A 15,384-nucleotide genomic window follows, 5' to 3' on the forward strand; every position below is an offset into this window, starting at 1 on the left:
GTGTGCGTGCAACTCACAAGCTCTGCCAAGTATGGCCTTAAATTTGTGTTATTTTGATATGATAATTCAGGTGTTCTAAAGTCTGTTTTAAATCACAATTAAGATGCAAATAAAAAAAGGTGTTCAAAGTGTTCCTGCTATGCACACTGATATGATGTTTATCCCCCGGAATGGGAGTAAAATGTAAGTAATCGGGGTCAAATATCAAACCAGAATTCTGCCAGAAAGCTAAACCAAAAACATTGGCTATAGGTAAAACTTTTTAGGTGTGATATGCATACTTGAAAGAAGACTGTAAATATGTTTATAGTTATACATACAGAAATACATAATATATATTTTTTTCTTCTATTGAAGATGAATGTTGTAAAAGTTTTGCTGAGTCAAAGAAATAATTGTAAGCCCAACACTACTGTGTTCATGGTGCACAAAGTAAACCTCTCAATTGTATACTATTGTGTAAAAAATTATGGTTTCAAAAAATATGATTTTTTTTCTACAAAAAAAAAAGAGTTCTGGACATATCAGCTTAATACTTTAATGTGTATCTTTTTAAATAACTCATACTGAAGAAATGAACCTTGGAGAACATGCAGTGGAAACACACCTTACGTTTACAATGTCGTTGCTGGACAAAATATTAATACCATTCAAATACCTTTAAGCAGTCACTACAAGAATAAAATATTAAAAAACTATAATAAAACGACTGAGCTAAATATATAGACAATAACTTTTAGCAATAAGATTATCGAAGTAATCGTGATATTAATGATGTGACCAGACCAGCAGCGACTTTAGGGATGATGCCGGGGAGGAACAGGCTCGCTGCCTTGCCCAAACCATCTATTACTTGACAGATAACAGACGGATTAGACTCGTTATCCTTCTTCATCTCTCCCTCCAGACTTTTAATTTGTCTATCTAAAGCATCAGCTTTTTCCTTAAATCTACTTTCCAACAGAACCCTCTGCTCCTGCAATGCCACACACACACACACACACACACACACACACACACACACACACACACACACACAGTGCAGAAAGTACATTAAATTTCATAAAACATTTTTTTTATTAAACACATTTTTTAATTTTAGTTATTTATTCAGGGTTTGATCAATAACACCTGACCTAAGAAAAGGATTCTGAATATATGCATAATATATTTTCCTATATTTTAAATTTATCATATCTAACAGTTAATTTTTTTTAATGTAATTATGACAAAATTTAGGCATTTTTGTCAGTCATGCTTTTTCATTTTATGTGGATAAAATGCACTTGGTGATTCTAAATTATACCTTACAAAGTGAGTATATACATGAAATAGAAGGTAATCAGGGGAGGTCAGTTAAACTTATTCTTGTCAAATATTCCTGAAAATGTTCAAGAAGTCAACTTAAAACTTGTATATGTTTGTAAGGATCTCTTAAGAAATAAAGATGTTTATGTCTATATATATATATATATATATATATATATATATATATATATATATATATATATATATATATAAAAAAGGGGGTGTTTTGTGATCTGTTTTGTGTTAAGTTTCTTAATTAATACATTTTACTATATGTAAATACTGTATTGTAATAAATTATAATATAAATTAGTAATCTTAATTTCAATTCATATATTTCATCTTAAATTTTTGGTATTGGCATTTACAATTACTGAAAGTTGGACCAAAATTATTGATAGAACTTTTTTGTCTGTCGTTTCTTACTCTAAGCTTAGCATCCAGCACTTTTTCATTATCCTCCTTTGCTCTCTGCCTTTCTTTCTCCATACGTTCCAGCAGCTGGGTCACATTCTGCTCGTAGGTCTTTTGCTGGTCCTGGCATGCCTGCTCCTGAAGTTTCGCTTGCATTTGTAATATTTCTTTCTCACGTTCTAGAGCCTCCTTTTGCAAACGCTCCTCTGAGAAGGATATGAACACGTGATTATAAAACACATTTTAGAAAAGTGTGTGACATATTACAGGTTTCTCTACTGTCATGCACACAATCCTGATGTATTTGGAGTTTCTCACTTAGCATTACAATACGCTGAGACACTGTGTATGAGCATAAGCAACCAATGTGTGTCTACCTTCTTTTTTCCTTTCTGCTTCAGTGAGGTGCTGATCAGCTAAAAGAATATTCCTCCCAAACTGTTCGTTGTCCTTCAGGTACTTACTTAACACTTCCTCGCTCTATAAACAGACACACACATGCGTGCGCGCACACACACACACACACACACACACACACACACACAGATTAAAACCTAATGTATGGTATTTCAACTATTTGTTCTTGTTACGTAGGGATGTTTAAATAAAAAGGAAAATATATTAGCAGTCATACCATCAGCTGTGTTTCTGTGTATACTTTGTATTCATTTATGAGGCTCTGGAGTTTTTCGCTATACTCTGTGTAGCCTCCGGGCCGCATAAAGAAACCAGCCACTGCTTCCTCCAATGGACTAAACACCCGTTTTAGCTCCTTCTTACAAACATTTAAACATTCCTCATGATTCTTACTGCAAAGCTCCTGATACACAGCTTGGATCTCTTGCTTGAAGTGGAAAGAGAGAGAGAAAGAGAAATTGTGTGTGAATACTAATCTTGAATTTTAATACAAAAACAAAAAAAAAGACTTAAGCTGATTTAATGCCTCTGTGAATTTGGGTGTATGCCTTGTGTTTGCAAAGTACCATAAGCTTTAGCTGTGCTTTTTGCTCAGTGTCATTGAAGGACGTTTTCATAAAGATATCAACAGCTGCTGCCTCTGCGATTCTGTGGATGTCTGATAGCTCAGATGGATTAACAGGAAGGCAGATCAACTCAAAAATATGACTCTGGTAGACCTGCAGGCCCTCTTCCACAGCCCGCTCATTCTGGATCTTAGCCAAAGTCTCCACTGCATTTTCCAGACAAGGAACCCGGCCACTACGAATAGCCTCCACATAGACCTCCGCCAGACTGCAAAGAGCTAATAAAACAAAAAAAAAAGGATGACTTTTTGTATTTTATAAATCAACATTGACAACTTCTGTTCAGAGTGCTCGGGTGTTTACTGACCACTGCCGTTAAGCATCCTGCCCCCGGTTAAGGTTTTTGGTTTGGAATTGTTAAACACATAGCTGCAGAACTCCTTAGCATTCTTCCGAAACTGTGAGTTAAGGTCTTTCTCAGTTAGCTCCTCCATTCTTCTCAAGTCATCATCTCCAGCTGGCCGTGGAAATACAAAACACTTTCTTTCTGCAAAAAAGCCATGCAAACAGCGCCTGGGCAGGTTGAACTTTTCAACAGCGATGGCATAACCTGGAAATGAAAAAGGAAAACAGCTTAAAAATGTATACAGTGAAACCTGGGATTACGAGTAACGCGGTTTACGAGTGTTCCGCAAGACAAGCAAAGATTTTTAATAAATTTTGACTTAAAAACGAGCATTGTCTTGGTTTAAGAGCACCGAGTATCATGTTTCACGCATATGCTTCTTGTTTTGACGCCGAGCGTCACGTGATCACAACTGAGCCAACGTTTTTTTTTCTCTCTTGCACTGCGGAATCGTCTCCCCTGCTGGGTCTTAGTGCTCATTTCTTACTGGTATAATCAACATCCATGCACGCGTGTACTGTTTATTATAACACTGTGACCACGTGTGTGTGTAAAACATATTTTATTTTGTGTTCGGAAGCGCGTGTGTACAGCGCTTGTACTGTTTCTTATAACACACGTGTGCGCGTATGAGTAAAGCAAAAGAAATTCTTAATACAGAGGTAAAAAATCTATTTTCTCCTCATTGCGGTGTGTGTGTGTGTGTGTGTGTGTGTGTGCTGGCTGAGAAACCCCCATTCACAAACACACATACGCGCACAGAGACACACACTCTGTGTCAGCAGTGATTCTGTTAGTTTGTGTTTATTGCAAATTTTTAGATAAAACAGTGTAGCGGGAGAGAGACATTGATTTATGACCTCTGTTTACGAAAGTGTAGTCCAGTGCGGGAGATGCACTGTGGGTAATGCAGTCCGGTGTGTGTGAATGCGAATGCGAGATGTAAGCTAGGATATTGAGCCTGAGTTTTGTTCTTCAGGACAAGAAGAGTTGGATTTAAGTGCAGGATCCACCCGAAAAATTGTACTATAACCTGACAATGCAGCAAATAAAAGAACGGCATTGACGAGTTTGTCCATCTCATCTTTACACGAGCATGAATTAACTGGCTGTTACGCTGTTGCGAGCAACATTAAAAAAAAGTGGAGGAGCTTTAATAATTTAGAGGAGAATAACAGTCTTTCTGTTAATGTGTGTGAGTGTGTTTAAATGAGAGGAGAAAGTTTTAATGTGAAAGATGAGGAGGGGGAGACAGGAGGGGCTGAAAGCAAAAGTCTCCACTTACTCTAGCCTCACACACACACACACACAGACACACATACACACATATACACAGCGCCTGCGTGCACAAAGGGAAACACTTATCTGCCGGGATTTTTTTTTTTTACTGTTTTTTAAAGGTAAAGTGCAGGTTAATTTGTTTTATTTTTACTTAATATTTTGTGTTAATTATTTTTATGTATTTTTTGGGGGGGCTGTAGAATGATTAATAATTTAAGTTTCCATTATTTCTTATGGGAAAATAAAATTTGGTTTACGAGTGTTTTGGAATACTAACCCCCTTCCGTAACGAGTTATGCTCGTAATCTGAGGTTCTACTGTATACTCTACAATGTTTCTCATTTTAGGCCCCACCATACTGTTTTCCCCCCTTGCAACCAGTGTATAAATAGATGCAGAAACCTTAACATTGTATGACATTGTTTAAAGATGTGACACATAGGACCTAAACTATGTTTTTTAAAAGTTGAAATTACTTTAAAGAGGTCCTATTATGCCATTTTAAAGATTGCTAATATTGCTTAATGAGTCTCTAAAACAGGTTTACATGTATGCAAGGTCAAAAAACACTTTAGTTTTCTCTAAAAATAGATTTAATTTGACCCCATTTCTAAATGATTCTTAAACGACTCGTGTGAAGCAGTTTAAAGATTCAGTCTGTCTAAACCCCTTCCTTTCCGTAAGCCCTCACTGCTGTGATTGGTCAGATGGTGCGGTGATTTATGATTGGTCTACCGCTACAGCGTGTGTCGGAAAACGAAACGCCCATGACCATAAATGAACGACAGCTCTGGAGACCCGTCAATACATAGAAAAGATGGCGTCAGTTTTACTGTGTCAACGTGTATTAGTAAACTAAATAAAGTAAACGAAAAAGGTGCACCACAACCAAACAAAGATATAAACAATATTTACAAACTATATATAATAAACATAGAATGTGGACGGGCGCGTTGTTCGCGACGTAGAACGTGGGCGGACATTATGCAAATATGTTACGGAGTGAAGTGGATCCGTAACAGAGTAAAAATAGTTTGCTAACGACTTGTTTAGGCGAATGTGAGCCGATTCTTTTTTTTAATAGACAAAAACTCTATTTATCGTGCACTGTCAGTGTCATAGATAGTGCAGATAGTTTATGTTTACATACAGCTACATGACACACTGCATGAAGGAAAATATTTGAAAAAGCATAATAGGACCTTTTTAATAAAATGACAAAGACCTGCTCTTTCCTGGTTAGTTGTCCATAGGGCTATCTGGCGACCATTTATACCCGCCAAATCAGCAAAATAATCCATCTACAAGCTCATAGCTCCATACAAAGGAAATTCAGTTGAGATACTTTTAATTCTTAATGGAGTTTATACTTAGACCTTAATCTTTGTATTTGATTTGCATTTAACCACTACTTTAGCTTTGTGTTTGAAAGCTGCAAGACTACAGAGGAAGTGATATTAAAAGACGATCCATGCTGTTACTTACCACTTTTAAGCTCCAAAGCACCTTCCAGATATTCATCAGCTGTGATGTCCTTGCCTTCCCTCTCTAACTGCAGTGTGAAGTCTCGAGCAGCCCATATGAAGGACGGGAAGACTCGCATGAACTCTGCTGAGTCATCATCATCTCCACTTGTCTGTGCTTTCACCCGGATGTTCTCAGTCAGTTCTGTCACATAGCTGCAAAGGGTATTGTTTAAGAAAACAACTCTATCATGTGTATTTGGTGTTTGTGTGCTGTATATGTGTGTTTTTTAGCAAAGGATACTGCAGCTTCTCAAGTGCATTGTTGTCTATGACCCCAAGGCTGTTGTAGACCAGAGTGCTACTGAGCAGGACAGCCAGGCAGAAGATCCATGTGTCATGCTTTTCATTACCCTAAAAGGCCAGTGACTTGGTGTGATTAACCCGATACACATCATTACATTTATAAATCTGACTAGCTGTTATTCCTCAAGAGAAGCAACCATTACAAAAAATGGCATCTCCATGAAACATGATTTATCCAAACATGCAGCATCAGATTACCAAAAAACATCCATTTCCATAAACTACTAAATAATTATACAGCAATTATAATGAAATTGGATTTGCTGCTTTTTAATCATCTGTCTAAAACTATCTTCATGAAGGAAGGATGTTATATGTGACACACGCTGTCAAAAGGTATGTTGTCAATAACGGTGTGTCGCTAAGGAGATATTGTCAATACCTTGTGCACATCTCCGAGTCCTTCAGTGTCCAGCAGCACCAGTGTGTATCCCGGATTAGTGGGGTGAGGGACACACCACATCCAGATGCCTTTAGTTTTTGACTCTATGGTGCTTCCCAGAGCAAAACCTGAAACAAGCACAAAAATACTGCATAACTATTAACAATTATTAAATCTCAGATAACAAAGACTAATCTGATAAATGCAATCACATTGTTACACGACGGTCTTACACTATTCATGAAATTAGCATCTGAACAGGTTGACCACAAAATGAGAAGAGGTAGCATAGACACAAAAGACTGTATGACTGGACAACAAGGCATCATCTACTCTTATTGTATGTTTTCAAAATAGGATTGGCATCTGTCCCATTTACTGACATGGGAATGAATAAGATTAAAAAGATTTTACCCAACAGGGTAAAAAATTACAACCAGCCACTAGATGGCCTTCTAGACATTTAGAATTATTGATATGTAATTCAATTACATATGACCAAAAAGTCAGATTTGGGCCATTTTGGATCGTCAGGACTATCTGAATGGCTAAAGAAAAAAAAAAACTGTGATGCTGTGGCAAATTCTTTATATGCAGAAATGAATGCCCTCATACACTAACTAAAGCACTAATACAAAATTGTGAACAAGAGTAGCACAAACGTTCTCCCAAATAATTAAAAAAACTCATACAGAAAATGTTTATGTTACTGCGTTACAGGATGTACTTATTTTTCCCACCTGGTTTATCTTTTGGACAAAATAATTTTTTTACATATTGATATTTTTGTTGTTGTTTTGGTCTGGTCATCTGAGGTTATTTCAGGAAATGTTTCTGGATTTCTTTATTTTTTTTGTTAATATATAAACATAAACAGAAATATATTTCCCAGAAATTTTAATTCTCAGAAATATATATTTATCGTAACAGTAGAACTCTTCTGGTAACTTTATTAGAATGTAAAAATCAAAGTTACACATTTTATAGACTAATGTCAAATGAGCCTAGACAAGTTTTACCTTACCTGTTTGTTTTCCTGCTAGGCGGTTCATGAGGTAAGACTTCCCTGTGCGGTAGAGCCCCACTATAGACACTACAACAACTGGCTGAGAAATCCGATCCAGTATTTCCTTAGCTTCCTTCACAACATACAGACGTCCTTCAGAGTCAGTGTTTATTAGACATTCCGGCTTATCCATGGCTTCAGCCATCTGTTCAGAACACAATACACCACAAATTATTTGTAATTAAATGTTCAGCATATAAAGTGGATTCAGAAAGTATTTAAGTCCTTTGCTGTGGCATTCCACATTGTGGTCAGATGCATTCTTTTTCTTTTAACTGTCCCTGGTGGGGCTGTAGCTATATTATTTTAGTAATTGAGTATTCTACCAAAAATTTAATCGATTAATCGAGTAATCAGATAATATGTACTTTTGCTTAATTAAACAGCAATGTAAAATATATTAGAGAAACAAAGATAAATAGTTTTTTCTTTTTAGAAAAATCCACTTTTATTTTTTTTTTAAATGCAAACAGCGTAAAGACCCGGTACTGCCTAACAGCTACCGTCCAATATCCCTTATTAATGTTGACATTAAAATAATCTGCAAAGCTCTCTCGAAAAGAATAGAGAAGGTAACCCCTCTCATAATCCATCCCGACCAAACTGGTTTTATAAAAGGAAGGCACTCCACAACAAATACGCGCAGATTACTTAACCTGATAAACTATTGATGTAATAAAAACCTTCAAATTACAATATTGTCTCTAGATGCAGAAAAGGCTTTTGATAGGGTTAATTGAAATTTTCTATTTGCAACTTTACACTAATTTGGTTTTGGAAACTCCTTCATAAACTGGTTAAAAATATTATATAATTCTCCAACAGCATGTGTCAGGACAAATGGCCAAACATCCTCCAGCTTCTGTCTTAAGAGGGGCACCAGGCAGGGATGCCCTCTCTCCCCTTCACTTTTTGCAATTTTTATTGAACCACTAGCAGCAGCAATTAGACAGACTATAGCGATTAAAGGCATTAAATGCAAGAATATAGAACATAAAGTCAGTCTTTACGCAGATGATGTGTTACTTTTTCTCCAGCATTCACAAATCACTCTCTCTGAGGTAATTACATTAATAAACTCTTTCTCAAGGATCTCAGATTATTCAATAAACTGGTTAAAATCTACTGTTCTTCCGATTAACTGCTCCTTTCAGTCCTCCTCCTCCACTCCACTACAATCTGGAAATATTAAGTATTTAGGTATTAATGTCTCACCTAGGCTGGCAGATTTAACAAAATTAAACCACATCCCACTTTTGAAGACGATAAAAGATGATCTAACCAGATGGAAGTCTCTACCCATATCACTCATGGGAAGGGTAGCTTCAATAAAAATGATGGTTTTGCCAAGAATTAATTACTTATTTGCAATGATCCCAAGCAAACCGTCAACTGACTGGTTTAGATCTCTAGACTCCTCCATCTCTAAATTCCTTTGGAAAGGTAAACTGCGTATTAGCTTAAAGACACTACAAAAGACCAAGGACAAAGGAGGACTAGATCTGCCGAACTTTCACCACTATTTCTTAGCCAACAGGCTTCAACACATATCAGGGTGGTTAAAACACACCCTCTTGGATGAGCCTTGGCTAGATGTAGAACAGGCACTATGCAATAATATAGAGATTTCAGATCTACCATTCATTAGCTCAAACATCAAACTACATGTTTGCTTCAAAAGCATCAGTATCAGCTCCTCTCTGACAGCATGGTGGGAGTTTCTTAAAATGACTGAGTCTTCACTAATCCCATGCAAACGCACTCCCATATGGAACAACCCTGACATAGTACAAAACAATAATATGATAAACTTCAGGGACTAGGGTGGTAAAGGTATTAAACACTTGGAACATATATTCGAAGGGACAGATTTTATTCCTTTTGATATATTGGTCAATCAATATGGGATTAACAAGAACAGATTTTTAGAATATCAACAAGTTAAATCTATAGTAAAAAAGAAATTTAATTCCGATCGTATCAAATTACAAAATACCACCAAGAGTGGCAGAATTCCTTAATCTCAAGACCCCCAAATTATTATCTAAAATATACAGGACACTATCCAAAATAGACGAATCAGTATCGATTCCTATTGCAAAATGGGAGGCAGATCTATCAGTCAGCTGGGACCACAATTTCTGGTCTCAGATATGTTTAAAACCTTTTGAACTGATTAGAAATCCCAGTTTACAATTAATACAATACAAAATTCTGCATAGAGTGCACTACACAGGTCATCATGTTCCGGATGGGTCTTACAGCTTCTAACAACTGCTCACACTGTTAAAACAACACACCTGACAATTACATACATGCTCTATGGTTCTGTCCACCTGTTCAGAAATTCTGGTATGAAATTTGTGAAGACTTATCAAAGTGTCTTAAGTGTTCCATTCTAGCCTCTCCTTCAGTTTGCTTGTTGGGTGACCTAGAGGGTGTCACTACAGAGGTCAACACAATCCACATGGCTTTCACCGCCTTATGCATTGCTAAGAAGACTGTCCTCATGAACTGGAAAAATAGAAATAATCTTAACATCAACCAATATAGAGATCGTTTGTTAGACTATATTAGTCTTGACACGGCGTCTGCTGCCACATTAGATCAATCTCTCTGGGCTCCTTTGATCGGCTCCATTACCTAGTGCGGGTGGTGGCCGCAGTTCTGTCCGGTTTTGGTCCTGGTTGCTGATGCGGCGGGGGGCATGCTGGCCTGGGGCGTCTAGGTGTTTTCGGGGGGTGGGTTTCTTGGGGGGTCCGGCGCTGGGGCTGCGGTCCTGGCCTGGATGGGGCGCTGATGGCTCCTGGGCGGTGTTTTTTTTTTTTCCTTCTCTGGCGGCCGCACGCGGCGCTGCTGGGGAGGCCCTTGTCGGCGGACGTAGGTTGCCGGCCTGGCGGCTGTACCGCTCCGAGATAGGTCCGGGGGGGTTTGGGGTCCTGTGGGCGCTCTGCCTCTGGGCTGGGGTTCCGGCTGGGCCGGGGGGGCGTGGGTCCTGGCTGGTGTGCTGCCGGGATGTGGGTTGGTGCTTGCCCTGGTGCCCGGACCTTTGACGCATCGGTGGAGCTGGGGGCCTCTTCAGCTGGTGGGTATATTTCTACCATCTGCGAGTATCCTCTCTGCAGGGGGGGGTCCATTACAGTCTATTGTTCTATGTAGTCTGGGAGTCGACTGAATGTGGGGGTGGAAGTAGTTTTTTTTTTTTTTTTCCCTCTGTTGTGGGGCCTGGTGGGCTGCCCCGGGCTCTGCGGTGGCCGGTGGGGCCGCTGCCATGGGCCCTGGTTTGGATGGGCCTGGGCCCCCGGCCCTGGGCGGATTTTTGGGCCTATGGGGGTCAGTAGGGGAGCTGGTTCCAACGGGGGGGGGTACTTGCCCCCTCTGATTATTTCCTCCCCATCCCCGATGCTTTCCTCCTCCCACTCCATCACAACACCATACAGGTAGGGCTTTGGGGTGCGGGGGTGTTGCTGGGATGCAGGGGAGGTTTTCCTCCCCGTCTCCTTGTGACCACCTGCATCTCAATTTTATATCACATCTTAGACACTCTCATTACTTACTGTCATGTTACACATACATATAGGGCCTTGGGGGTGGGCACACTGAATGGCGCCCAGAGGGCGGGCTGTTTAATCAGCCTTACCTCTGGTGCCAGTGCCCACTTCCCAATTTTAAGTGGCATGTAGACATTTAGGGTTCTTGGGAGGGGCAGAGCTGACACGAGCTGCCGGAGAGTGGTTAGTGTCTTGCCCCTCCCTTGTTTTAAAGCACTTTAGAACAACACACACCAACACTACATTAGAGCGGGAGGGGCGAAGCAGGGGTCTTCTTTTTTTCCACACCTCCATTCTCTGTCCGCGGTCCAGGGCCGGGGGCTGAGAGGAGGAGCTGGCCGTTCGGTCGGGGTCTGGGCTGGTGGTCCTTTCCGCTGCTGCGGGGACCGGGGGGGTCTTTCTGGGAGGGAAGTGGTTATATGGGGGGTGTGAGTGTGTATACTGTGTCTATTTTTGTGTGTCTACATGTGTGAGTGTGTGAATATTTGTTTGTGTGTATGAGGGTGGGAATGTATGTTTGTGTATATGTGTGCCTGGCTGTCTACGTTTAGGTGTCAGGTCAGGTCCTAGACTCCACCTCTCTCAACATCCCAGGCCCCCCCTGCTCTGCCACCACACCCAGCTGTGGGGTGCCCCCAGCCGCTGGTGGGTTGTTGGTTTCTCGCTCCGAGGTGGGGCGCTCGGGTGAGCACTGGCTCACTCGCGGCGGTCGCTGGGCGGGATCTGGCTCTTCTGGCTTGGCTGGGCACCGGCTGGGGGGTGGAGGGTCCCTGGGATCTCTGGACCCAGGGACCGGACTGCCTCGTCTGCACTGGGGCTGCTGGATGACCCCCCTCTGGGCTCTCCGCTGCCCCTTTCGGGGTGAGGGGGCTGTCCCTGCGGTGGTTCTCCTGGGACTCCTGTGCTCTGAGGGGCCTCTGGATGTCTGGGGCCCGTGTCTCCGCCGTGTCTGCTCCATGCCTTGCGGGACGGGACTGTGGTTCCCCACACACACTATTAAACATTTACATGGAGGAACCTTATGAACACAAGCGCGCTCACACACACAGGTGTGCACACAAATGTTCACACTGGTGTACAAACAGGTGCTCACACACACACTGTCTTTGCTGTTGCTTCAAAACAAAATGTTTATTTTAGAATATTTTATTATGTGCGCTGCTCAACAGGTTTTAGGATTTATGATTTACTGCGAATCATACAGATGTTGGTTGTGGCTGCAATTTCTCTGCTATTGTGTCTTCTGTTGTTTTCTCTCTTTTTCTTCAGCAGGTATGGAAGCAGATTCTGACTATATTCTCCCCCCCCCCCCTTTTTGTTTTCCTTTCCCTTTTTTTTTCCTTAAATGTTTGTTTATTTGTTTATTTATTTATTATTATTATTATTTATTTATTTATTTATTTTTTATTTTTTTACTCTCTCTTCTCTTTTTTTGGGCCCCCGGTCTTGTCTGTCATAATATGGGAAACAAAAAAAAAAAAATAAATGGCTGTGAATGATGATAGCACAGCTACACATACACTCTGTTATGTGTTATCTGTGATACTGACAGGCCGGGAAAAAAAAAAATGCAAACAGCGTTTTATCAAAAATAAGCAGTGTCATTATTCACATATGTGTGACGTAAGCGCGTTTTCTTCGTTCCAACAAAAATAATTGCGCTTCCAAACAAATAATTACACAAAACCATAATGCAAGCTTTTAAAATTAATTGAAAGAAGCTTTAACGCAGACGATTTTGCCTCAATCATTTTTTGTAATTGAATTACTTAAGTTACTCGGGGAATAATTTCAGCCCTTGTCCTTGGGATATGTCTAGAACTTAATTGAAGTTCACTTGTAATTCAAATTGATTTGCCATAGTTTGGTAAAGCACACCCCGCTTCTATACTGTTTTATATTGTTTTATAAAATGTCACTTCAAACAAATAAAATAAGGACATTTGCACTACTACTTATTGCACTGTTCCGTCTGCACCATATCAGTTTTCTGATCAGTGATGTTAACTGTCCCTTTTGCAGGACAGTTACTCAGTTGTCTTACCACTCTTGTAGTTTGTGTTATTAAATTGTAATAAGACATCCCAGTAGGCAAAGATCCCGAGGGCAGCTAACGTGGCCTCCAAACTCCCAAATGAGTCACAGTGGGCAGCCCATATTTTCCTGCTGCTGTCTCACAGCCCCGCTGAGTGTGCAAAGTGGTACATGTCAGGCATTGGTGGTCTCAAGAGGTTATCAAACGTCAGTCCATTTAAGCATGATTCAATGCTGGACATTGAGAAATGTATGAATAATAAGGTTTATTCAAGGTGATATACACAAATAGCCACTATTTTCCTTCACCATTTAATGCAGGAGAAAAAACAATAATAGGAAGCGGCAGTTTCTCCTCACCTAACAATTCAATAATCCTGGGGACGGATTGGCAAGGGTTAGGGCTAAGGCTAGGTAATGTTGATGAGTGAAATACTTAGACTAAAACTAAATGAAAATAATCTTTTAAAAACTGAATGTTGAAAAAACCTAAATGATAATGTGACCGATAAACAGACGCATGATTTTTCAATCAAGGAATACTTCTATCTAATTGTCACGAATTTGCTTTACAAACTGCAGTAGCAGACCTTATGAATTTTTAGTTTAAAAAGTACTTTAAATTATATATATCAAGTTTGCATAAAGACAGCTAACTTTATTTTTAAATGTGCAGAATAAATTTACCTTAATCTTACATAGTAATTGTATCAAATGCAGACACATGATGTTATTATCATTACAGTAGCTTTTGTGCTTATTAAGACATTAGCCAATTTTAAATTAGTAACATTAGTTTAATGTTATTCTGCATTCTCATTTGTTAGAATCCAGACTATAAAGGTGCAAGGCGACAGTGCTAACCACCTGTGGTATTCATAAGGATTTAAATCATTCAGATAAACATTACTTGGCTAGATGTTTTTCAAAGTTGTTGATTGCATTTAAACAAAACTCTTGGCTACTGTTAAAAATGTATATATATATATATATAAAATATTGCATAGTTAAACTCATTCTATTTTTAATAGAATTAAATAATGTTGTTTAATAACATTTTTTAATTGTTTAATGGAATTAAATGGTGTTGTTTTTGAAAGTTGGTATGCCTGACTAAAATGTTATTTTTGTCAGTTAAAACTAGACCTTAACTAGTAGTTATTTGTAATCACTGTCTTTTTGTTATATCAAGTGAATTGCTGTACATGTGCGGACATTATGTATTTTAAAGCCACGGTAATGCAGGGTGTTGATAAAGTAATAAAAGATGATACAGTACCTTATAAGGCAGATGTTACTTGCTCTCAAGCTGCAAATGAAACTGTTGGAGAGAAGCAGTCAGACAGTTTTATAGACTATGCTCACGCCTAAACATTGGCATGAAATCACGTTTGTGAGTTGAAAAAGGGGACTTTCCAGGAAATCATAGCGTGCAAGTCATCCAAGATGTAGCTGCACACAACAAACCCTCGCCACCTAACAAAACAGCAGAAAAAATCTGTTCACAGCGACCTCATTCAAAAAAACTGCAGAATTAACCGTATTTCTTGTGTTATGTTAAATAATATTTGCTTTTCTTAATTTTTTTCTTGTGTATTTGAATCATTCCCCTTAAATGTAAACAACATATTTTTGTCGGTGTTATGTAACATTAAGCAAAAAGAACATTGCAGTGTGTGTGTGTGTGTGTGTGTGTAGTTTTACTTTCAATTTCACATCCGGCCACAGGATATACTGTATAGTCAAGTCAAGACAAGTAGGCTCTTATTGTCATTATAACCATATACAGTTCAGTACACAGTAAAGAGAAATTAAAATATATTCGAATAACAAGATTTTTTAAATACATAAAAAAAAAACTGTGACTTTAATGTTATTGCATTGTTAAATGTAAAGTAAAAGTGGTTACTGTGCATTTAAGTTGGTATGCATGACCAAAATGTGAATAAAATACAATAATAAAATAATAATAACTATTAAATCAAAATATTTTTAAATTATGTTTGGCGGCACGATGGTATAGTGGTTATTGTAACCCACGCCACTAGCAGTGCACCGTGGTTACTAGGCTTTTTTTTTCTATACGGCTCTATATGAAGGGATACACTAATAGACCAGATCGCTACAGGA

At 39.0% G+C, this 15,384-nt stretch overlaps 1 protein-coding gene across 2 annotated transcripts; it reads right to left on the reverse strand.

The window, feature by feature from the left end:
• Positions 1-524: 524 nt before the first annotated feature.
• Positions 525-14,786, reverse strand: LOC128513388 (guanylate-binding protein 1-like). Of its 2 annotated transcripts, none has more exons than XM_053487138.1 (11): positions 14,534-14,786; positions 7,628-7,814; positions 6,604-6,731; positions 6,160-6,269; positions 5,878-6,071; positions 3,073-3,252; positions 2,706-2,983; positions 2,357-2,566; positions 2,100-2,202; positions 1,735-1,928; positions 525-976 (listed from the first exon to the last, which is right to left on the reverse strand). In XM_053487138.1, exons 2-11 carry the CDS (start codon positions 7,812-7,814, stop codon positions 749-751), a joined length of 1,812 nt encoding a protein of 603 aa, XP_053343113.1. In that variant the 5' UTR covers positions 14,534-14,786; the 3' UTR covers positions 525-748. The 2 variants fall into 2 exon arrangements, with proteins under 2 accessions (XP_053343113.1, XP_053343112.1); XM_053487137.1 differs by having other exon boundaries at positions 3,073-3,315; positions 14,534-14,785.
• Between the last annotated feature and the right edge of the window lie 598 nt (positions 14,787-15,384).

This window comes from Clarias gariepinus, chromosome 25 (assembly GCF_024256425.1).
Source record: "Clarias gariepinus isolate MV-2021 ecotype Netherlands chromosome 25, CGAR_prim_01v2, whole genome shotgun sequence".
Lineage (NCBI taxonomy): Eukaryota > Metazoa > Chordata > Actinopteri > Siluriformes > Clariidae > Clarias > Clarias gariepinus.

Coding starts and splice junctions, on each gene's coding strand:
- LOC128513388 (XM_053487137.1), bottom strand. CDS start 7,814: ATGGCTGAAGCCATGGATAAGCCGGAATGTCTAATAAACACTGACTCT. Junction 6,072..6,159: donor AATGCACTTGAGAAGCTGCA/GTATCCTTTGCT, acceptor TACCCTTTGCAG/CTATGTGACAGAACTGACTG. Junction 2,984..3,072: donor CAGGATGCTTAACGGCAGTG/GTCAGTAAACAC, acceptor TTGTTTTATTAG/CTCTTTGCAGTCTGGCGGAG.